At 34.8% G+C, this 18,196-nt stretch overlaps 1 protein-coding gene across 2 annotated transcripts in view; it reads right to left on the bottom strand.

The window, feature by feature from the left end:
* The window catches only part of LOC145258323 (collagen alpha-6(VI) chain-like), an 88,155-nt gene extending 71,285 nt beyond the window's left edge, over positions 1-16,870 (bottom strand). The window contains exon 1 of one of the 2 annotated variants that reach the window (XM_080116417.1): positions 16,667-16,870. In XM_080116417.1, coding sequence (XP_079972543.1) covers positions 16,667-16,736 — 70 coding nt within the window. In that variant the 5' untranslated portion in view covers positions 16,737-16,870. The remainder of the gene's footprint in view (positions 1-16,666) is intronic. The other variant, XM_080116418.1, reaches the window with a different exon arrangement.
* Positions 16,871-18,196: the final 1,326 nt, after the last annotated feature.

Raw genomic sequence — 18,196 nt, 5'->3', positions numbered from 1 at the left:
TGAACTACGTTTAACATAGTTCAATTTCAATTAACGTAAAAAACGAAGCTCACACTTACAACAGATGCGTCAGACATGGCTGTAGGAGCACCAACAGACCGAAGGTACAATGACTTCTATATCGTTTTTTTTTCAGCCAAACTGAGCAAGACACATGCAAAGTACAGTACCTTTTCAAGGGAACTATTAGCGATTTACTTAGCAATTAAACATTTCAGACATCTGTTAGAAGGAAGGAACTTTTGCGTTTATATTGACCATTAACGTATGCACTACATACATATGTAGATAAATATGGCCACCGAGAAATCGACATCTTGATTATATAGCCCAATTTACCACCGATATCAGATACGTCAAGGAACAAGAAAACATTGTAGCACACGTATTATCACGAGCTACAATTACTTCGCTAAATTCCAGTTCACTTAGTATGGAATTAATTGTACAAGAACAAAAGACGGATGCAACACTCGCAGACATACAACAGAAAACGTTTTTACAACCGAAGGAAATGCCCGTACCCTTTACAGCAAAAAAAAAAAAACACGTCCATACATACAGCCAAACATCAGACGACAAGTGTTCCAACATTTTCACAATTTATCCCATCCAGGGAAAAGAGGCACTGTAAAAATAATAGCAGACTGTTTTGTTTGGCCAAATATGAACACAGATATTCGAAATTGGACTAAGATGTGTGTATCCTGTCAAAAGAATAAAATTCACAGGCACACTAGATTTACCAATATCTATGTCGACTTGGTAGGACCATTACCCACCTCAAAAGGACACATCCATGTCCTCACCATAGTCGTCAGATTTAGCAGCTGTCCTACAGCCATCCCTGTCAAGGACACATCGGCTGCGACAATAGCTAGAGCTATACTATAGGATTGGATAGCGATATTCGGAGTACCTTCAGTAATCACAAAGGAGGTAGAGGCTCACAATTCCAATCGACTCTCTTTACAGAATTTAACCAATTATTGCGAACAAACCACATAAACACTACAGTTTGTCACCCCTGCTCGAACGGCCCTCCGAACATTTGCACAAACAACTAAAAACTTCTTAGGCTATGAGTCTTAACAACGCAGGCTGGACGGATAATTTATCATTAATTCTTTTAATGATTCGAAACAATAAAAGAAGACTTGTAAAACACGCCAACAGAAGTAGTTTTCCGATCAGCAGTGACGCTACCTGGACAATATTTTAATAAGAACACAGACATTTCACCCACAACTACATTCGTGATAGAGTTAAAACACAAAATGTCTTCTCTCAATTTTACCCCCACCAGAATGGCTGACAGACAAACTTATATTCCGAATGACCTTCACACTTGCAAATATGTGTTCACCAGGAATGATGCAGTAAAAAAAACACTTTGTCCAAATTAATCAGGACTTTATCAAGTTTTGGACCGGTGTAAAAAATATTTTACTGTTCTTCGGCAAGAAAGGAAGGATAACATCGCGATCGACCGAATTAAACCAGCGTTCATTGAGGAATACTCTCAGACAATTTCCCCACCAGAACAAGCTCCCATGAAACAAGGGTGTGCGGTACAAAAAGATACAAACACCAAACCTACGACAAAAAAATCTGTAGAAAAGTCCACTGGCCGAAACATTTGAAAGAATACATTACATATTGAAAAATATTCACATCTTTTACAATCTGGGGGGGGGGGAGTATTTGTGCGGTTAAAACACACCTAAAAACAAAATGCATTCACTTCATATATTTTTTTCAAATAATCACCCATCTGATACAGACATTGAATAAAATTTAATTTTTTTCTTTCTTATGGTAATTTCTGGTGGCCAACGGGTGGAATACCTAATCAAAGGTGATTTTGTGAATGGGTTTGAATGCTATGATCTGCAGTAATTACTATTTCATACACTGATGATAGCGTAAGCACGAAACACATGCGTCTTAAGGTAAAAATGAAATATTCATCATATGTGTATGTGTGTGTATGTGTATATGTGTTTGCATTTAGCTTATCTGAACTTTAACCTTTAAGGATAGCAAATTATGAGAAAATGAAAACATGTTACGTTATCTTATATGTTATGCAATCCTTTTCAGAATATATATATATATATATATATATATATATATATATATATATATATATATATACACACACACACACACGAGGGGCGCGCAATAAGTGACTAACTTCCCATAGAAGTAGAGCAACGAAACGTGGCACAGTTATTATTCTTTCTCTACATAGGAACCACCCAGAGTTATGCATTTCTCCCATCGTCGGATGCAGCTCTGGAGACCGTTTTTGTTGAACAACCCAGGTTGGCCCTCCAACCACGACGTGACTTCAGAAATCATGGCTGCATCATCTGGGAAACGCTTTCCTTTCAAAAAGAACTTGATGGCTGGGAAGAGGTGAAAGTCAGAGGGTGCAAGGTCAGGAGAGTAGGGAGGATGGGGAAGGATTTCATAACCACACACCCGTGTTTCTGATCTGGCGATATGCAAGTTGTGGACCGGAGCGTTGTCCTGCAGGAGGAGGGTATCTTTGCTGATCTTGCCCCGCCTCTTGATTTTGATAGCTTTCCTTAATTTCCTCAAAAGTGAAGCATAATAGGCTCCTGTAATTGTGGTACCTTTTGCCAGGAAATCTGTCATCACTACTCCGTCCTAGTCTCAGAAGACTGTGAGCATGACCTTGCCAGCGGAGGGCTGCACCCTTGCCTTTTTTGGAGGGGGTGAGTCCAAGTGCTTCCACTGCATTGACTGGGCTTTGATCTCTGGATCATAGTGATGGACCCAGGTTTCATCCTGTGTAATCAGTCTTTTGAAAAACTTTGACACACCTTCTTGGCACATCTCCAAATTCATCCTTGAGCACTCGATGCGTTCTCACTTCTGGAATGGTGCGAGCAACCTGGGAATCCATCTGGCAGACACCTTATGCATACGCAAATGGTCATAAATGATAGTTTCCACAGACCCTGTACTGATCTTGATATCTTGGGCTATTTGGCGATTAGTAATGCGCCGATCTTCCAAAATGGCAGCCTCAACTTGACGGACAGATGCCTCATCAATGGTAGAAGGGGGAAGGGTGACCAGGTCTGGGAGCTGTTTCCACAGACTTCTCGCCATGTTTGAATTCACGATGCCAAGGTTTTACAAGGTCATATGATAGGGCATTATCACCATAAGTTTCTTTCATTTCATCAAAAGTTTCCTGTGGTGTGCGTCCTTTCAAATACAAAAACGGCGGATCACTGCTCGACATTCAAGAGGCTCCATTTCACACCTGACTCAGTTCAAACACCTGTAAAACAGTAACCACAATTAGTTCAGAGCTGTAATTTGCCACATAGCCCGTAGTGATATAAATCATTGCACATGCAAAATTTCAGCTAGATCAGACAAGTGCCTCAGGGGCATTACTTATTGCACGCCCCTCGGATATATATATATATATTTTTTTTTTTTTCATATGTGTATATGTATATATATGTATATGTATATCTATTTATATATATATATATGTATATATATGTGTATGTATACATATATGTACACACATATATATATATATATATTTATTTATATATATGTATATATATATGTGTATGTATACATATATGTATATATATGTATATATATGTATATATATGTGTATGTATACATATTTGTATATATATATGTATATATATGTATTTATATGCATATATATGTATTTATATGTATATATATGCATATATATGTATATATATGTATGTATATATATGTATGTATACATATATATATGTATATATATATGTATGTAAACATATGTATATATATGTATGTATATGATTAGTTTGGTTGGTTGATTGGTTAGTTGTTTTTGTTTTACGGCATATCAATCCTTTTCAGGTTATTTAATGCCGAATCCAGTGATTTTGAAGAAAAAGTTTTTAATAGAATATATTTGGGTTTTTTCAAGTCAGTTTCTATTTAACCTATAGTTGGGACTCTAACAGGTACTATCACTCCGGGTCAGAGTGGACCTGGGAGCAATGGCAATTAAGGGGTGGCTCCACACTTCCCAAAGCCAGCAAGCTGGGGCCTCACCATCACATATATTTTAAAGTCATATCCAGGACCCATCTTGATCAGACGAGTTATCGACTCCTGTTCTTCAAAAGAGAAATGACATCTAGCGGCGATTATGTGAAACTCAAACATAAACAAGTATTTACGATAACGCAAACGTATAAAATATATAACAAATAAGTAACACAAAAATATGAAAATTGAAGCATTTATTGAATAAAAATTATCAAAATATAATTTTAATGTATTAATATAACTTCTTTTCAATGTGTCATTTCATGTGTCCAGATATAATTTTTGTTTGTCAATGTAGCAAAATAGAATTTTTGTTTGTCAATGTAGCAAAATAGAATTTTTGTTTGTCAATGTAGCAAAATAGAATTTTTGTTTGTCAATGTAGCATAATAAAATTTTTGTTTGCCGATGTAGCAAAATATAATTTTTGTTTGTCAATGTAGCAAAATAGAATTTTTGTTTGTCGATGTAGCAAAATAGAATTTTTGTTTGTCGATGTAGCAAAATATAATTTTTGTTTGTCAATGTAGCAAAATAGAATTTTTGTTTGTCGATGTAGCAAAATAGAATTTTTGTTTGTCAATGTAGCAAAATATAATTTTTGTTTGTCAATGTAGCAAAATATAATTTTTGTTTGTCAATGTAGCAAAATAGAATTTTTGTTTGTCGATGTAGCAAAATAGAATTTTTGTTTGTCGATGTAGCAAAATAGAATTTTTGTTTGTCAATGTAGCAAAATAGATTTTTTGTTTGTCAATGTAGCAAAATAGATTTTTTGTTTGTCAATGTAGCAAAATAGAATTTTTGTTTGTCAATGTAGCAAAATATAATTTTTGTTTGTCAATGTAGCAAAATAGAATTTTTGTTTGTCAATGTAGCAAAATATAATTTTTGTTTGTCAATGTAGCAAAATATAATTTTTGTTTGTCAATGTAGCAAAATATAACTTTTGTTTGTCGATGTAGCAAAATAGAATTTTTGTTTGTCGATGTACCAAAATATAATTTTTGTTTGTCAATGTAGCAAAATAGAATTTTTGTTTGTCAATGTAGCAAAATAGATTTTTTGTTTGTCGATGTAGCAAAATATAATTTTTGTTTGTCAATGTAGCAAAATATAATTTTTGTTTGTCGATGTAGCAAAATAGAATTTTTGTTTGTCAATGTAGCAAAATAGATTTTTTGTTTGTCAATGTAGCAAAATAGAATTTTTGTTTGTCAATGTAGCAAAATAGAATTTTTGTTTGTCAATGTAGCAAAATTGAATTTTTGTTTGTCAATGTAGCAAAATAGAATTTTCAAAACATGAAATGTTTATAGAGGTTTAAGAATAATTTTTTACAGAAAGATTTTTTTTCATAGTAGGATTGTATAAACATATATCAAAATTTAAAAACATGAAACATTTATAGGGGTTTAAGAATAATTTTTTTTTTGTTTTTTTACACAAAGATAGTTTTATTCCCAGTAAAATTGTATAAACATATATCGAAATATAATTTTTGTTTGTCAGTGTAGCAAAATATAATTTTAATATAGAAGTTTTTTATTTATTTATTTATAAAAAATTTATAGAAATTTTTAAATATTTTTTATTTATTTATATTTTTTTTAATGAGTGATTTTCATTAAAAACCTTTTTGGAATATAGTGTTTTTGCAGTTACAAGGGATAGTGTTCTCTTATTTGTTCAAAAACCCCTTCCAACGGATTGTTTTTGCACGAATTTTTAAAAAGGTACGAGTTATCGACCCCTGTTCGACTGACACATGTCTTCTATCGGCCGTTCTTGAAACTAAAATACACACATTCGCCTCATGTCGCTATCATGCAGAAGTGCCAAATATTTTTTTAAATGTCGTCATATCATCTTAGGTTTTATTTCACTTTTTGTTTTTGTATTTTAACGCGCGTGTCCGCACATTGCCTCAGAAACCACTGTCAAAAATGTCCCCCACTCTTTATCTGTGCCAAAACCAAAACGTAGATTCCATGAACAAAGCTTCTTTCTTAGAAATGCACGACTGTGGAACTCTCTTCCGTTTGCCTGTTTCCCGCCTGACTACAACTTGGATGTCTTCAAGTCCAACATAAACAAATTCCTGATGAACCGCCCCCTTAAGTAAGACACTTTATCAAATCTCCAATATTAACGATTACTTCGATACTATCCCATTGATTACTGTTCACGCAATAACCCTTATCCCTGAGTGGCTTCCCGGCATTGATAAGTGGTGACTACCTTGTAAAAAAAACCCATAAAATTAAAAGACATGACATCATATAATCTTGCTTTATCTTTTACTTTTTTGCTGTCGTTTAGTGCGCATGTTTAGCAGTGTCAGATGCGCCATTAAAAATTAGTGAAAATAATTTGAATAATTAGATTCACTATCTTTCGAAGCTTATAACTACTTGAAAAATGTAATTTAACCCCTTTTTTTTCAATAAAAGGAGCAAAGACCACATTTTAAAATAATAAGAGGTTTAATAGAAAAATATGACATATTTTTTAAAAATCGGTTTTCTTTAAAAAAAAATTCAAGAAATTCAACGAATTTTGACTTACTCCGAATATAAAAATATATATAAATTCCAAAAAAATCACTTACCTCTAAAGACATAATAATCGATGGGTGCTTTCATTGTTCATTTTTAAGAATTTGTCCATATTTATATTTTATATTCTATGTACTTAAAAAGAATTTTTTTAAGCGAGGATTCAAAAAGACCGCGATTTTAAATTGTAATATTAGATGTTCACAACGGAGTTGTCTATCTTTCCTCAGGTTGAAAAATACGAAGGCCTTGGTGCGTGAAAAAAGTTAATTTATTTTTAGTTGTCTCCCCTTTGAAGTGCTGTCATGTGTTTACTGTCAACAACAAAGTTAGTCAGTATGGTTCACCGTAATTGAAAAATGATCACATTTCACTCATCAGTTGCCGTTTAAACACAAACCAACCGACAATTTTTCCATTTTTTTTATTCTCTTAAAGAATTACATGAGTTTTTGATTAAAAAAAAATTATTTTTCATTATGCAATGAATTATTTTTCTTTTCAAAAATCTAAAAAAACAAAATCAAAATTGAATGAAATAGAAACAATTGATGTAGGTGTCCAATTTTTACTGGACAATATTTTCAAAATATGAGTTTTCACTTAAAAAAAATCAACGTGTTTTTTTTTTAAGTTTAAACTTTTGATTTTACAGGTAAATTTGCACAAAACTATTCTTTTGTCTTTGTTTTAAATTAGATTATTTTATTTATTGATTTTTTATCTTCAATTTATAATATATAAACTTTAGGTGCGAAAATTAATTATTTTCATTTTAATAGACATTTCAAAATGAGGGGGGGGGGTGAATTTAAAAAACGTTTGTCTAGAATATTATATTCGGTTTATTGGAAAGAGCATAAAATTTCACGTTAAAACTGAAAATATCTTAACAGTTGAACCAATAGAAAAATTTTGATAGATTTTTAAATTGAAAAAATTGAAAAAAAAATTTGAGTGGTAAAATTCAATTCATTTCATTACGTAGAAAAAATGGCTGCATGAGCGCGCATACACTTTGCAAACACTTTTTTAAAAAAAATAATATTTCTATTATGTTTTAAAAAACTTTAATAGTTTATTTCGGAAGTATATTCCATAAAGAAATTAAACAACTCACTTAAAAAAAAAAAAACAAAAACAAATTACGAGTTTTGTGTTAAGGGTGCCAAAAATTCCCCCCCAAATTCTGACATACCTGGCGCATGTTCGCGTATAAAATTTAAAAAGATGACGTAATATAATCTTGACTTATTTTTATTTTTTGTTTTTGTTTGGCGCACGTATTCACTCATAATTAAAAAAAAAAATTACGTCATATAATCGTGCATTATTTTTTACTTTTTGTTTTTCTTTAGCGCATGTATTCGCATTTTGAAATAAATGACGTCATATAATCTTGCCTTTGCTTTTACTTTTTGTTTTGTTTGGTGCGCGTGTTGACACATAAAATTAACAGAAATGACGTCATATACTCTTGCTTTATTTTTTTTGTTTTTTGACGCACGTGTTCACACATAAAATCTTAAAAAATGACGTCATGTGTTAGATCGATGCCAACGTTTTGCTGATTTAAAATTTCATCTTAAATATGAAAAACTGTTTTTTTTTAAAATATAAAATACGCATCAAGTGCGCTTGAAAGCCAAATCACAACATAAAATTAGGAAAATAAACAAATATTATACTTGTTTGAAATTTATAACATAAATATATTTCGGAGCTAAACTCCATCCACAGTATGTTGTTTTTTTTCTTTCTTTCTTGTCATGTTGTAAAGTTGGAGAAAGATAACTCACACCCTTGACGTTGTTTATGAAAACTTTTCTTCAATAACAATAAAGACCTTTTGCTCTCTATAACGATTTCATCTCTCAACGAACTTATAAATGCTGTAACATAGTGCGTATGGCGTGCATGTGGAAAAATCAGTAGCAGCCGAACGATAGCTGCCTAGCAAAAATATTAGCAGCAGCAGTCGTCTTAGCACATATGCAGATTAAGCAAGTGTGCGTGCTCTGACGCCACGGGGAGAAGGTGAAAAGAAAAAAAGGGCCGAAAAAAAAAAGAGGACAGCATGTAATCGATCAAAGGAAGCGATTGGACGTGTTTTGTGATGAGAGAGAAAACACACTGCATGGTCGAAAAAGCAGGAAGTGACAAAATATGGCGCCTTGACAAACATGTTCAACGCACGAGTGATATTTTGAAACACAGTGAAATGCGTTGTTAGAAATTGCTGGAATAAATACTTTTTGTATTAACCTAAAAAAAAGTGCTGGGTTGTATTCTGTATGTCCTTCCTTGTTTCTTTGCTCCTGCGACGGTACCAGACAACGTGCAGGTCTGAGTGGTTGAAATTTAATGACACTATTCGAGCATAACAGCCACTTTACAATGCCAAGCTTGTGAAGTTCTTTAAGTTTTGATGTGAAATATGAGCTCTTGTTCAATCTTCTCTCATAATGTTAGCCTAAGGTCATCTAAACGGTTTTGTAATCCTTGAAATAAGTGATAATCTGAGGGGGCAAGGCCAGGTGAATATGCAGGATGGGGCAAGATTGGGTCCCTTTTCCAAAGTTAAGAGATTGACTTTCGGCTTGTGGTTGAGATTGTTAAACCTGAAAATCGCCCAGTCTGCTTTTGTTTCCAGAGTGTCTAGGTTGTAGCACCGTAACAAGGACAGACTCCACCACTGCTCTGAAGAACTGCCTTTTCAGTTTGTAAATTAGCCTTGAAGTCCATACTGAGCGCAACTTATCCAATGCAGCCCATGCTTTTGAGGTGCGAATTTCGATATATCTTTCCGTCAAATTTCAGACTATGTAGTTTAAATGTTGGAAGCTTGCATCAATTAAAAGTCTCTCCTTATCAGACAAGTTCTAAAATCGAGTCTTCAATCTAATCTCATACTGCCAATCGAGCTTCAATTCTTGTCCCATCCCTGTCCCATGTCGCATCCCTTTTCTTGTTTTGCAACTACTTCAATGCAATCAACTCAATCCAACTCTGCAAGCAACAAAATTCCACCTCTTCACTGTAAAAGCTTGTTTTCTACTTTAAAATTTCTTCACTTTTAACTGCTAGACTGTTAGACTTTGAAATTCCATCCCTGTTCCCTGACTCTACTAACATGCAGAAATTTAAATGTAGTGTAAACATATATCTCCCCGCTCCTTACTCAGGATATCCCTGTAAGTATTGTCCCTAATTCACAATAGCCCTTTGCATCTCAGTGTGACAGTATTATCGGATCAAGTTACGGCCAGCTTGTGCTGGGTTTTGAGTGAAGGAAAACTTGCTTTCAAATTGATCACCAGAATTGATGGGACGATAACAGAAATGATCCTGATTGTTTCACTTTAAATTGGGAAAGAGGGATGTTAATATGATGACGAAGGGGGAGCTTTGTTAATTAAACGTTTCTTAAGGATTTGGGAAATACGAATAGTTGACATTTTGAATGTGGGAAGATTGGAAATCTGATGGACCTCAACAGAGTATTAACCTTTTGCAGGACAGGTACCATTGTTATGTTTTATTTCTTTTCTTTTAGAAAACACTCGTCTAGCTAGAACCACTATCAACAATTTCCCACACTCTTTATCTGTGCCTTTACCCAAACGTAGATTCCATGAACATGGCTTCTTTCTTAGAACTGCTCGCCTGTGGAACTATTCCGTTTGCCTGGTTTCCAGCTGACTACAATCTGATTGTCTTCAAGTCCAACGTGAAGAAGTTCTTATTGAACCGTCCCCCTAAGTAATCCAAGTTAAAAAATTCCCACTACGCTAAAATCACAATGATTAATGTATACCCATTAACCGTTATCCTCGAGTGGCTTTGATAAGTGGTGACCTCCATGTAAAAAAAAAAAAAAAAAAAGAATTCCTCTGTTGCTTTTCTTTTAGGGAATTGTCCGAGTGAAGACTATGTGAATTGCCGAACAGGAATGCCTTGCCATTTACAGCCGACAAGCACCTTGTTTGGAATGGGGTTACGACCTTAATTGTCTATCATGAATTTGTTCTGAACTCAAAGATAAGCAAATCTCAACGTAATTTTTCAGAGGCATGAAGGGGAGGGATTATCACATGACTAAAAATGCCAAAATGTATACTTTTAAGAGAGAGGGGCAAATTTGGAGAACGGTAAAAATGGTAGAGGAATAATTTTAACAAAAGATTTGATCAATTTGTACTGCGTGAAAAAGTACCCTGTTGCATGGATGCTGGGTGGCTCTTTCACTTTGTGACTCAGGGGTTACATTTCCAGAACATTCCAAGACCATTCTTCAGTAATAGCAGACTTGGTGGCTCCAAACTTCTTTGAGTCAAATCTTAGAAGAGGGAGTCATAACTATATTGGGACCCTATGCCAGTAAGTAGAGATTAAGTTAACTAGGATTACAGAGCACATATCAGAATAATTTGACAGCAAACGGAAATAAATTACCTGCAGACAAAACGCGCTAGAAATACAGGTATCGAATACGACAGAGAAATTACGTTACGTGTTTGAGGGACAGTACAGAGTTTCTAGTCAGTCGGACTCTGGAAGCGACAGAGGGCACATGTGTCTGAAAATTTAGAGAGAATAATCTAAGCGAATATTGCCTCGAGACCTGCCCGGGTGTCGACCATTTTAAGCCTGATGAAGAAAATTAAGTCAGAAATAAATCATGTGATTCTCCCAAAGTTAAGAGATTGACCTTCGACTTGTGGTTAGACAAATACTATAGTAACATTTTAACGCTAAACGAAAACTAAACGAACCGTTCACACACGTCGTTTCCAATAAACATGTACTTTTGAGCATGTGCGTTATTGCCAGTGAATGATCAAGAAACAATCACAAAAGTTTATTTTACATACGTGCGCGTTCGCTGGTTTTTCATTCTTTTTTTATTGTCGCTTTTCCATTCATGTGCCGTAATCTCCACGTAGTTGTAATCTTCTCTTTATTTACTGTATTTGTCTTTGATATATTTTGTTTCCACTAATTCCCTTCCCTTCCTTTATTCATGAGATATTGATTAGTACTAGATATTAAAATCGATGAAATCAATCAAAACTATTTTTCTAACAACAGAGATCAACACTTGTCACAAATTACGAACTAAACATATTTAAGCATGTGCCTTTTGTTAAAAAAAGGAACCACTTGGAAATAAACTCTGTCTAGCCTTTGGTACATTGAAAGAAAAGGAGGATTTTTTTTTTTCAATTATGGTAGAAATATGAGTTTTTACTGCGAATGTCTGACAAGGAGGAACCAAAGATTGGAGTTCAGTCGAGCATTTTCAATGAAAATAACGATAGAGTAGAGAAAGACTAGCAAACTTCACTCTGAGAATAGAAGCGATTTTCACCCACTAGATTGTGAAGTCGATTTTGAACTCTGTCTGGCGAAGAAATATTGTCCTGAGCGACACTCTCTGAATGATAAGAGGGATCGTTATTAAATATATTTCATTTCAATAAAACTCTTTAAAACATAATAAGAAGCGGCATTTACCAGTAAGTTTGTAAGTTTCTAGGGAATATTAAATTCATTAGCTGCCCCCAGTTGCATGTACATTCCGGCCAGAGAAGAAAACGACGTTAGGTGTTTGCAGATCTTTGAAGAGGTGTCGATCATCCTACTACATACAGCACCTGGTATTTCAAAATGGTCATCCATCTGGTACCGATCAGGCTCGATGTTGCTTTACTTAAGATATTTCACGATAACCAGTGTGTCAACGTGATTATGCGGTAAAAGCAAAATTATATATAACCAAGATAGAAAGCCCTAATCTCACACAAACCTTATTAAACAAAGGCAAAACAACAACGACGACACATGTTGGATTATTCCAGAGCAACATCAGGTGATCTTGCTGATAGTCGATTTAGAAAATCGACTATTATTATTATTAAAAAGTAAAATGCTAGATAATGAACATTATTATTACTTTGTTAACTGTTATGTAGAAAAAGGTATGCGGAGAGAATGTTATTGAAACAAAGGCATGTTTTGTAAAATATTTTGGTTAACTTAGAAAAAATAAACAAATGAGAGCTAATGTGGTTAGTTAAACGTCATTCAAAAATTCACATGTTAAAAGATGTGAGTTGAATTACGTCATAGTAAGGATTAATTTGAATATATACAAGAGAGTTAGGAAATAGACAGAGAGAAAGAGAGTTAGTTGGAGTCGAGAGAGGGAGAGAGACGGTCTTCAGATTGAAGATGGATCCAATTAGAGGGGATCAGAAATGGCGATAGTCAGAATCAGCGTTGTAACTTTTCAAAAGGAGAAAAAACTCTCTGGAATAAACAGTTGTCGAAAATATAAAATCCGAGTCTCTGTCATTTTCTTGGGAAGAATTTCCATTGCAGTTTTCCGTCAGACGAGACCAGAGATGAGCCAGATGTGTTCCCGATTGGCCAGATGTTGAAACCCCCAAATAAGTGTTATTTGTCTTTTGTGTTTTGAAGGTATTTATGTATATTCTTGTCCCGTCAGGAACTAATTCAATGTACATACACACGCAACGAATTCTAAATTAGACGATCACAAGGTTAGACGGTCACGGACGAACACAGGTATAGACGCAGTAGACGCACGTCATATATATGACTGTGACACGTATATACAAACGTATATACACTCTGTATACGCACATTTATTAGAAGAACATTTTATACATCACGCACTTTATATGGACCAGCATAACGTAATACATATATATATATATATATATATATATGTGTGTGTGTGTGTGTGTGTGTGTGTGTGTGTGTGTGTGTGTGATTTTGGCAATATCTTTTCTGAATCTCTATCTTTAATATTATTATATAATATTATTATAATATTTAATATTATACGAAAGGACCTTTGTGTGTGTGGGGGTGTGTGTATGTATGTATGTATGTGTGTGTATATGTGTTTGTTTGTACGTATGTGTGTGCTTGTGTGTGTTTGTATATGAGATGTGTGTGTGTTTGTTTGTGTGATATGCGTGTATGTGTGTGTGTTTGTTTGTATGTATGTGTGTGTTTGTGTGTGTATGTGAGTTTACATGTGTTTTGTACATGTGGTGTGTTTGTTTGTGTGTGTATGTGTGTGTTTGTGTGTGCATGTATGCGTGTATATATGTGTTTGTGTGTGCATATGTGTGTTTGCATGTATATATGTGTGTATTTTTCTGTGTGTTTGTGTGCGTATATGTGTATGAGTTCATTCCATATGAATTCCTAAACGGATCGACACAATGAACACACCAAGTTATTTGTTTTACTGTATATGCAGCTGTAACTTTGCACACGTGTCGAATCTATTTTTAATCTTTCCTGAATCTCTATCTTTAATATTATACGAAAGGACCTTTGTGTGTGTGTGTGTGTGTGTGTGTGTGTGTGTGTGTGTGTGTGTGTGTGTGTGTGTGTGTGTGTGTGTGTGCGTGTGTGTATGTGAGATGTGTTTGTGCTTGTGTGTATCTGTATGTATGCATCTATGTTTGTGTGTGTATGTATGTATGTGTGTGTTTGTATGTGTTTATATGTATGCCTGTGTGTGTTTGTGTGTGTCTGTATGCATGTATTTTTTTAAATAGGCATCATCACTTATCAAGGCTAAGAGGCCACTCGAGGATAAGGGTTAAAGAGTGTACTACAGACTGAGTTTTAGATTTACTTACAAATTACGCATGCCATTATGTATTATTAGGACTAACATGATTTTTTTTACATAGGTATCACCACTTATGAAGGCTAAGAGGCCACTCGAGGATAAGGGTTAAAGAGTGTACAGTAGAAATTTTATGTGTGTGATTGTGTGTTTGTGTGTGTGTGTGTTTGTATGTATGCATACATGTGTGTGTTTGTGTGTGTCTGTATGTATGTATGCGTGTGTTTGTATGTATGTATGTGTGTGTTTGTGTGCGTTTGTATGTACGCATCTATGTGTATGTTTGTGTTTGTATGTATGTGTGCGTTTGTGTGTGTCTTTATGCATGTATGTGTTTGTGTGTATGCATGGATGTGTTTGCGTGTGTTTGTATGAATGTATGTGTGTGTTTGTGTGTGTCTTTATGTATGTATGTATGTATGTATGTATGTATGTATGTGTGTGTTTGTGTTTGTGTGTATGCATGGATATGTTTGTGTGTGTTTGTATGTATGTATGTACTGTGTGTTTGTGTGTTTACGTGTGCGTGCATGTGTTTTCTGCATGTGGTGTGTTTGTTTGTGTGTGTATGTGTATATGTGTGCGTATTTGTGTGTGCATGTATGCGTGTGTATATGTGTGTTTGCGTGTGTATATGTGTATGAGTTCATTCCATATGAACTCCTAAACGGCTTGACAGATGTTTTTCTTAATTTCACACAATTTACTCTATGTGCCTGATAGTGTTCTTAGATAGGTTTCTTTGATAAGAATCGATAATCAATAATCGAAAAAATTCGATGAACAAAGAAACCGGCGATTTTGACCAAAGTTAACACCTTATACAACCTAACATCACAAGTGCATTTGAGAAGTTTTATTACTGCACAAGCCGAAAGGCCCCACATGTAAAATCAACAGTAGGTTCTTTGATATTACAAAAGCCCGTTTCTGTTTAGAGCACAATTGAAGCATGATACTTTGCTTTTACATTTTAAACTTTTATTCAAGTCATTATCACTGCACAAATAGAAAAACCTGGCATATAAAATCAACAGTAGTTTTTTTATATATGTGCTTGAAATAAATGTTTCTGTTTAGACCACAAATGAAGTATGATACCTGACTTTTGTATTTTCAACTTTAATTCAAATTGTTATATATAAAAAAGAATTTTATAAAATCAAGAGGAGGCTCTCTACAGTGCAATGTAAACAACAATATATTGTGGACTAAATCACTGCTTCCTCCCGGTGCACAGCAGTGGGTCCCCCACTAGAGCAGGCAATCAGTCGATTTGATTAAAAAATAGTCGATTTCACCGATTTCAATGAAAAAATATGGGAATGTGAAATAGCTATTGATCCTCATTCAATCCAGGGGAACGTCGGGTCTCCCGAATAGCAAATAAACGTAATACGAATGTACGAACCATTTTTATAACTAATGAGTCACCACATATCAAGGCCATAATCTACCCGAGGATTAGGGTTAATGCGATGGATGGATTGTTAGTTGAATGATGAAGAATACTCTGAGAGAATTGAAATTGAACAAAATGAAACAAAGTTTGCTGACATATTTATAACATATTTATGACAAGTATTTGTTGGCATTAGATTTGAAGACGACCGCGTTTTAGTGAAGCTAGAACGGAAGCTGCCTTAGTAAGAATAAAAACGTCGAGCACTTATCAAGACCCAAAGCCACTCGAAGATGACGGTTTAATTAGAGGTATTGCGAGTTTATCTCTGCTCTATCGTTATTTTCATGACAGGTGCTCGTCCAAGAATGGAGTACTGTTGCCACGTCTGAGCAGGAGCTGACAGAAGAACTTATTTTGCTATGACAGAGTTCAAAATAGACGCAGCAAGCCTGTCTCTGCTTTATCATTATTTTCATGGCAAGTGCTCGGCTGGGCTCCAATCTATGGTCCCTCTTGCCAAACTTTCACAAAATAAAAAGAAAAAAAACTCGGCTATCTGAAATCACTATCAATAATTTCCCCCACTCTTTATCTGTGACTAAACCTAAACGTAGATTCCATGAACAAAGCTTCTTTCTTAAAATTGTACGCGTGTGGAACTCTCTTCTGTTTACCTGTTTTCCAGCTGACTAGGTCGTCTTCAAGTCCAACGTAAACAAGTTCTTGATGAGCCGTTCCCTTAAGTAATCCAATTTGCCAAATTTCCACTACTAACGATTACTAATATATTGTCCCATTGACTACCGTACACTCATTAACTCTTATCCTCGAGTGGTCTCCAGGCGTTGATAAGTGGTGACTCTTTTGTAAAAAAAGAAAAAAAGAAAAGAAAAAAAAGAAAACGTATTTGTAGTGCGTACGTACCATTTTGCGCCACGGCATTCGAGCCAATTGAAAAAAGGCAAACGGTAGTAAGGAATAAAACAGTCAACATGGCCGAAGAGGTTTTGGGTCGTTTTGTTTTTGTTGTTTTTGTTGGGAGACGTAAATAAAACTACTTATAAAGTCGTAGAATGAGTTATCTGCGGGATACGAATAAAAAAAAACACTGACTATTTTTTGAGAATGGATCAGGTGGGCTGATAAGCGTTCTGGAGAGGAACGGAAATGGGTCGTTCAGACAGGATATGGTGTCAAGATAAACAATTGTGGCACTTGCCTACACCGGCTTTCACAAATAGTTGCTCTATGACACGGCCATCTAAAAAGCAGCCTTTTCACTTTAAGTCACAGGGCCTGTTAACGTCACAGAATAAAGTATTAGGCGATAAACGGCGATTTTTGGCGCTCTTGCAGTTTAAGGAAACAAAACTATGAGGAAAAATGGGGCATAAGTCGTGTTACACCGGTAGTAAGAATGCCACTTGATTGAATAGTGAAATTGATATCATTACTATAAAATACTGATGGAATTTAGCAATTGAAATTATTGTATTTAATAATTATTAGTATAAAAAATAATTATTGTAAAATAATTTTTTTAAAAAGTAACACATTTCGATTGGCTATTAAAAGTGAAACATTTTACTTTATTTTAAAATTTAAAAAAGTAATTATATCTCCAGTCATTACTATAAAATATTTTATATAATTTAAAAATTGACATTATTATAAAAGAATTTAATTACTAAGTATTTAATAATTATTAGTATAAAACACTAATAAAAATTTTTTTTTTAATTGTTTTAATTTTAAAGTATTTATCGTAGCCTCGCCGTCGCCATAGCAAACGACGGCGAAATCTACTCAATCAGAATAATGGCGCGCAGCGCGTTTTTTGCTCCCCAAACATAAAACTCAGTTGTGTTGTGCGCGCGGTTGTGTAAAGATCGTTTCAGCTAGGCGCACGTTCGCCTTTCTACAAGCAAGCATAAAAACTAAGATTTTGTCTTTTAGCCCGGACGTAGTTTCAAGCACTCCACGTGACACAGGCCCTGACTTTTCGTCTAATCGTTGTTCGAAAATAAACGCATTTTTGTAAATGTTTCTTTTGACGGTCTTCAGGAGCCGGTCGAGATGTTAAACAACTTATCACGCGCCAAAAAGAGTCAGTCGAACTCAGCCCAACTAGACAGCTCCGCCCAGATGAATCTCAAAGACCATATGTGGGGGCAACCCCCCATATAAGACCTTGGTCAATCACTATCCATCTCCCCTACTCCCCGGGGAGTTGGTCCCCATTTCCCCTTCAATCCTCACATTAAAAATCGGCCTTGTGCCTTATTTGCTCGGTGGGAGAGCAAATAAATACCAACCCCACATATAAAACCATTGCTCTTGTGGCAATCAGTTATTGGTCAATGTAGGGGAAACTCTTCATACCAATTGTCACTATCCAGTTCCTCCTCGGAGGAGCTGGTCCCCCTCCCCTTCTCTCTCCACATTATAAAAACG

This window comes from Euprymna scolopes, chromosome 33 (genome assembly GCF_053919585.1).
Source record: "Euprymna scolopes isolate OS-2025 chromosome 33, ASM5391958v1, whole genome shotgun sequence".
In the NCBI taxonomy this organism is placed as follows: Eukaryota; Metazoa; Mollusca; class Cephalopoda; order Sepiida; family Sepiolidae; genus Euprymna; species Euprymna scolopes.
This window is presented reverse-complemented; position numbering and strand designations above follow the sequence as displayed.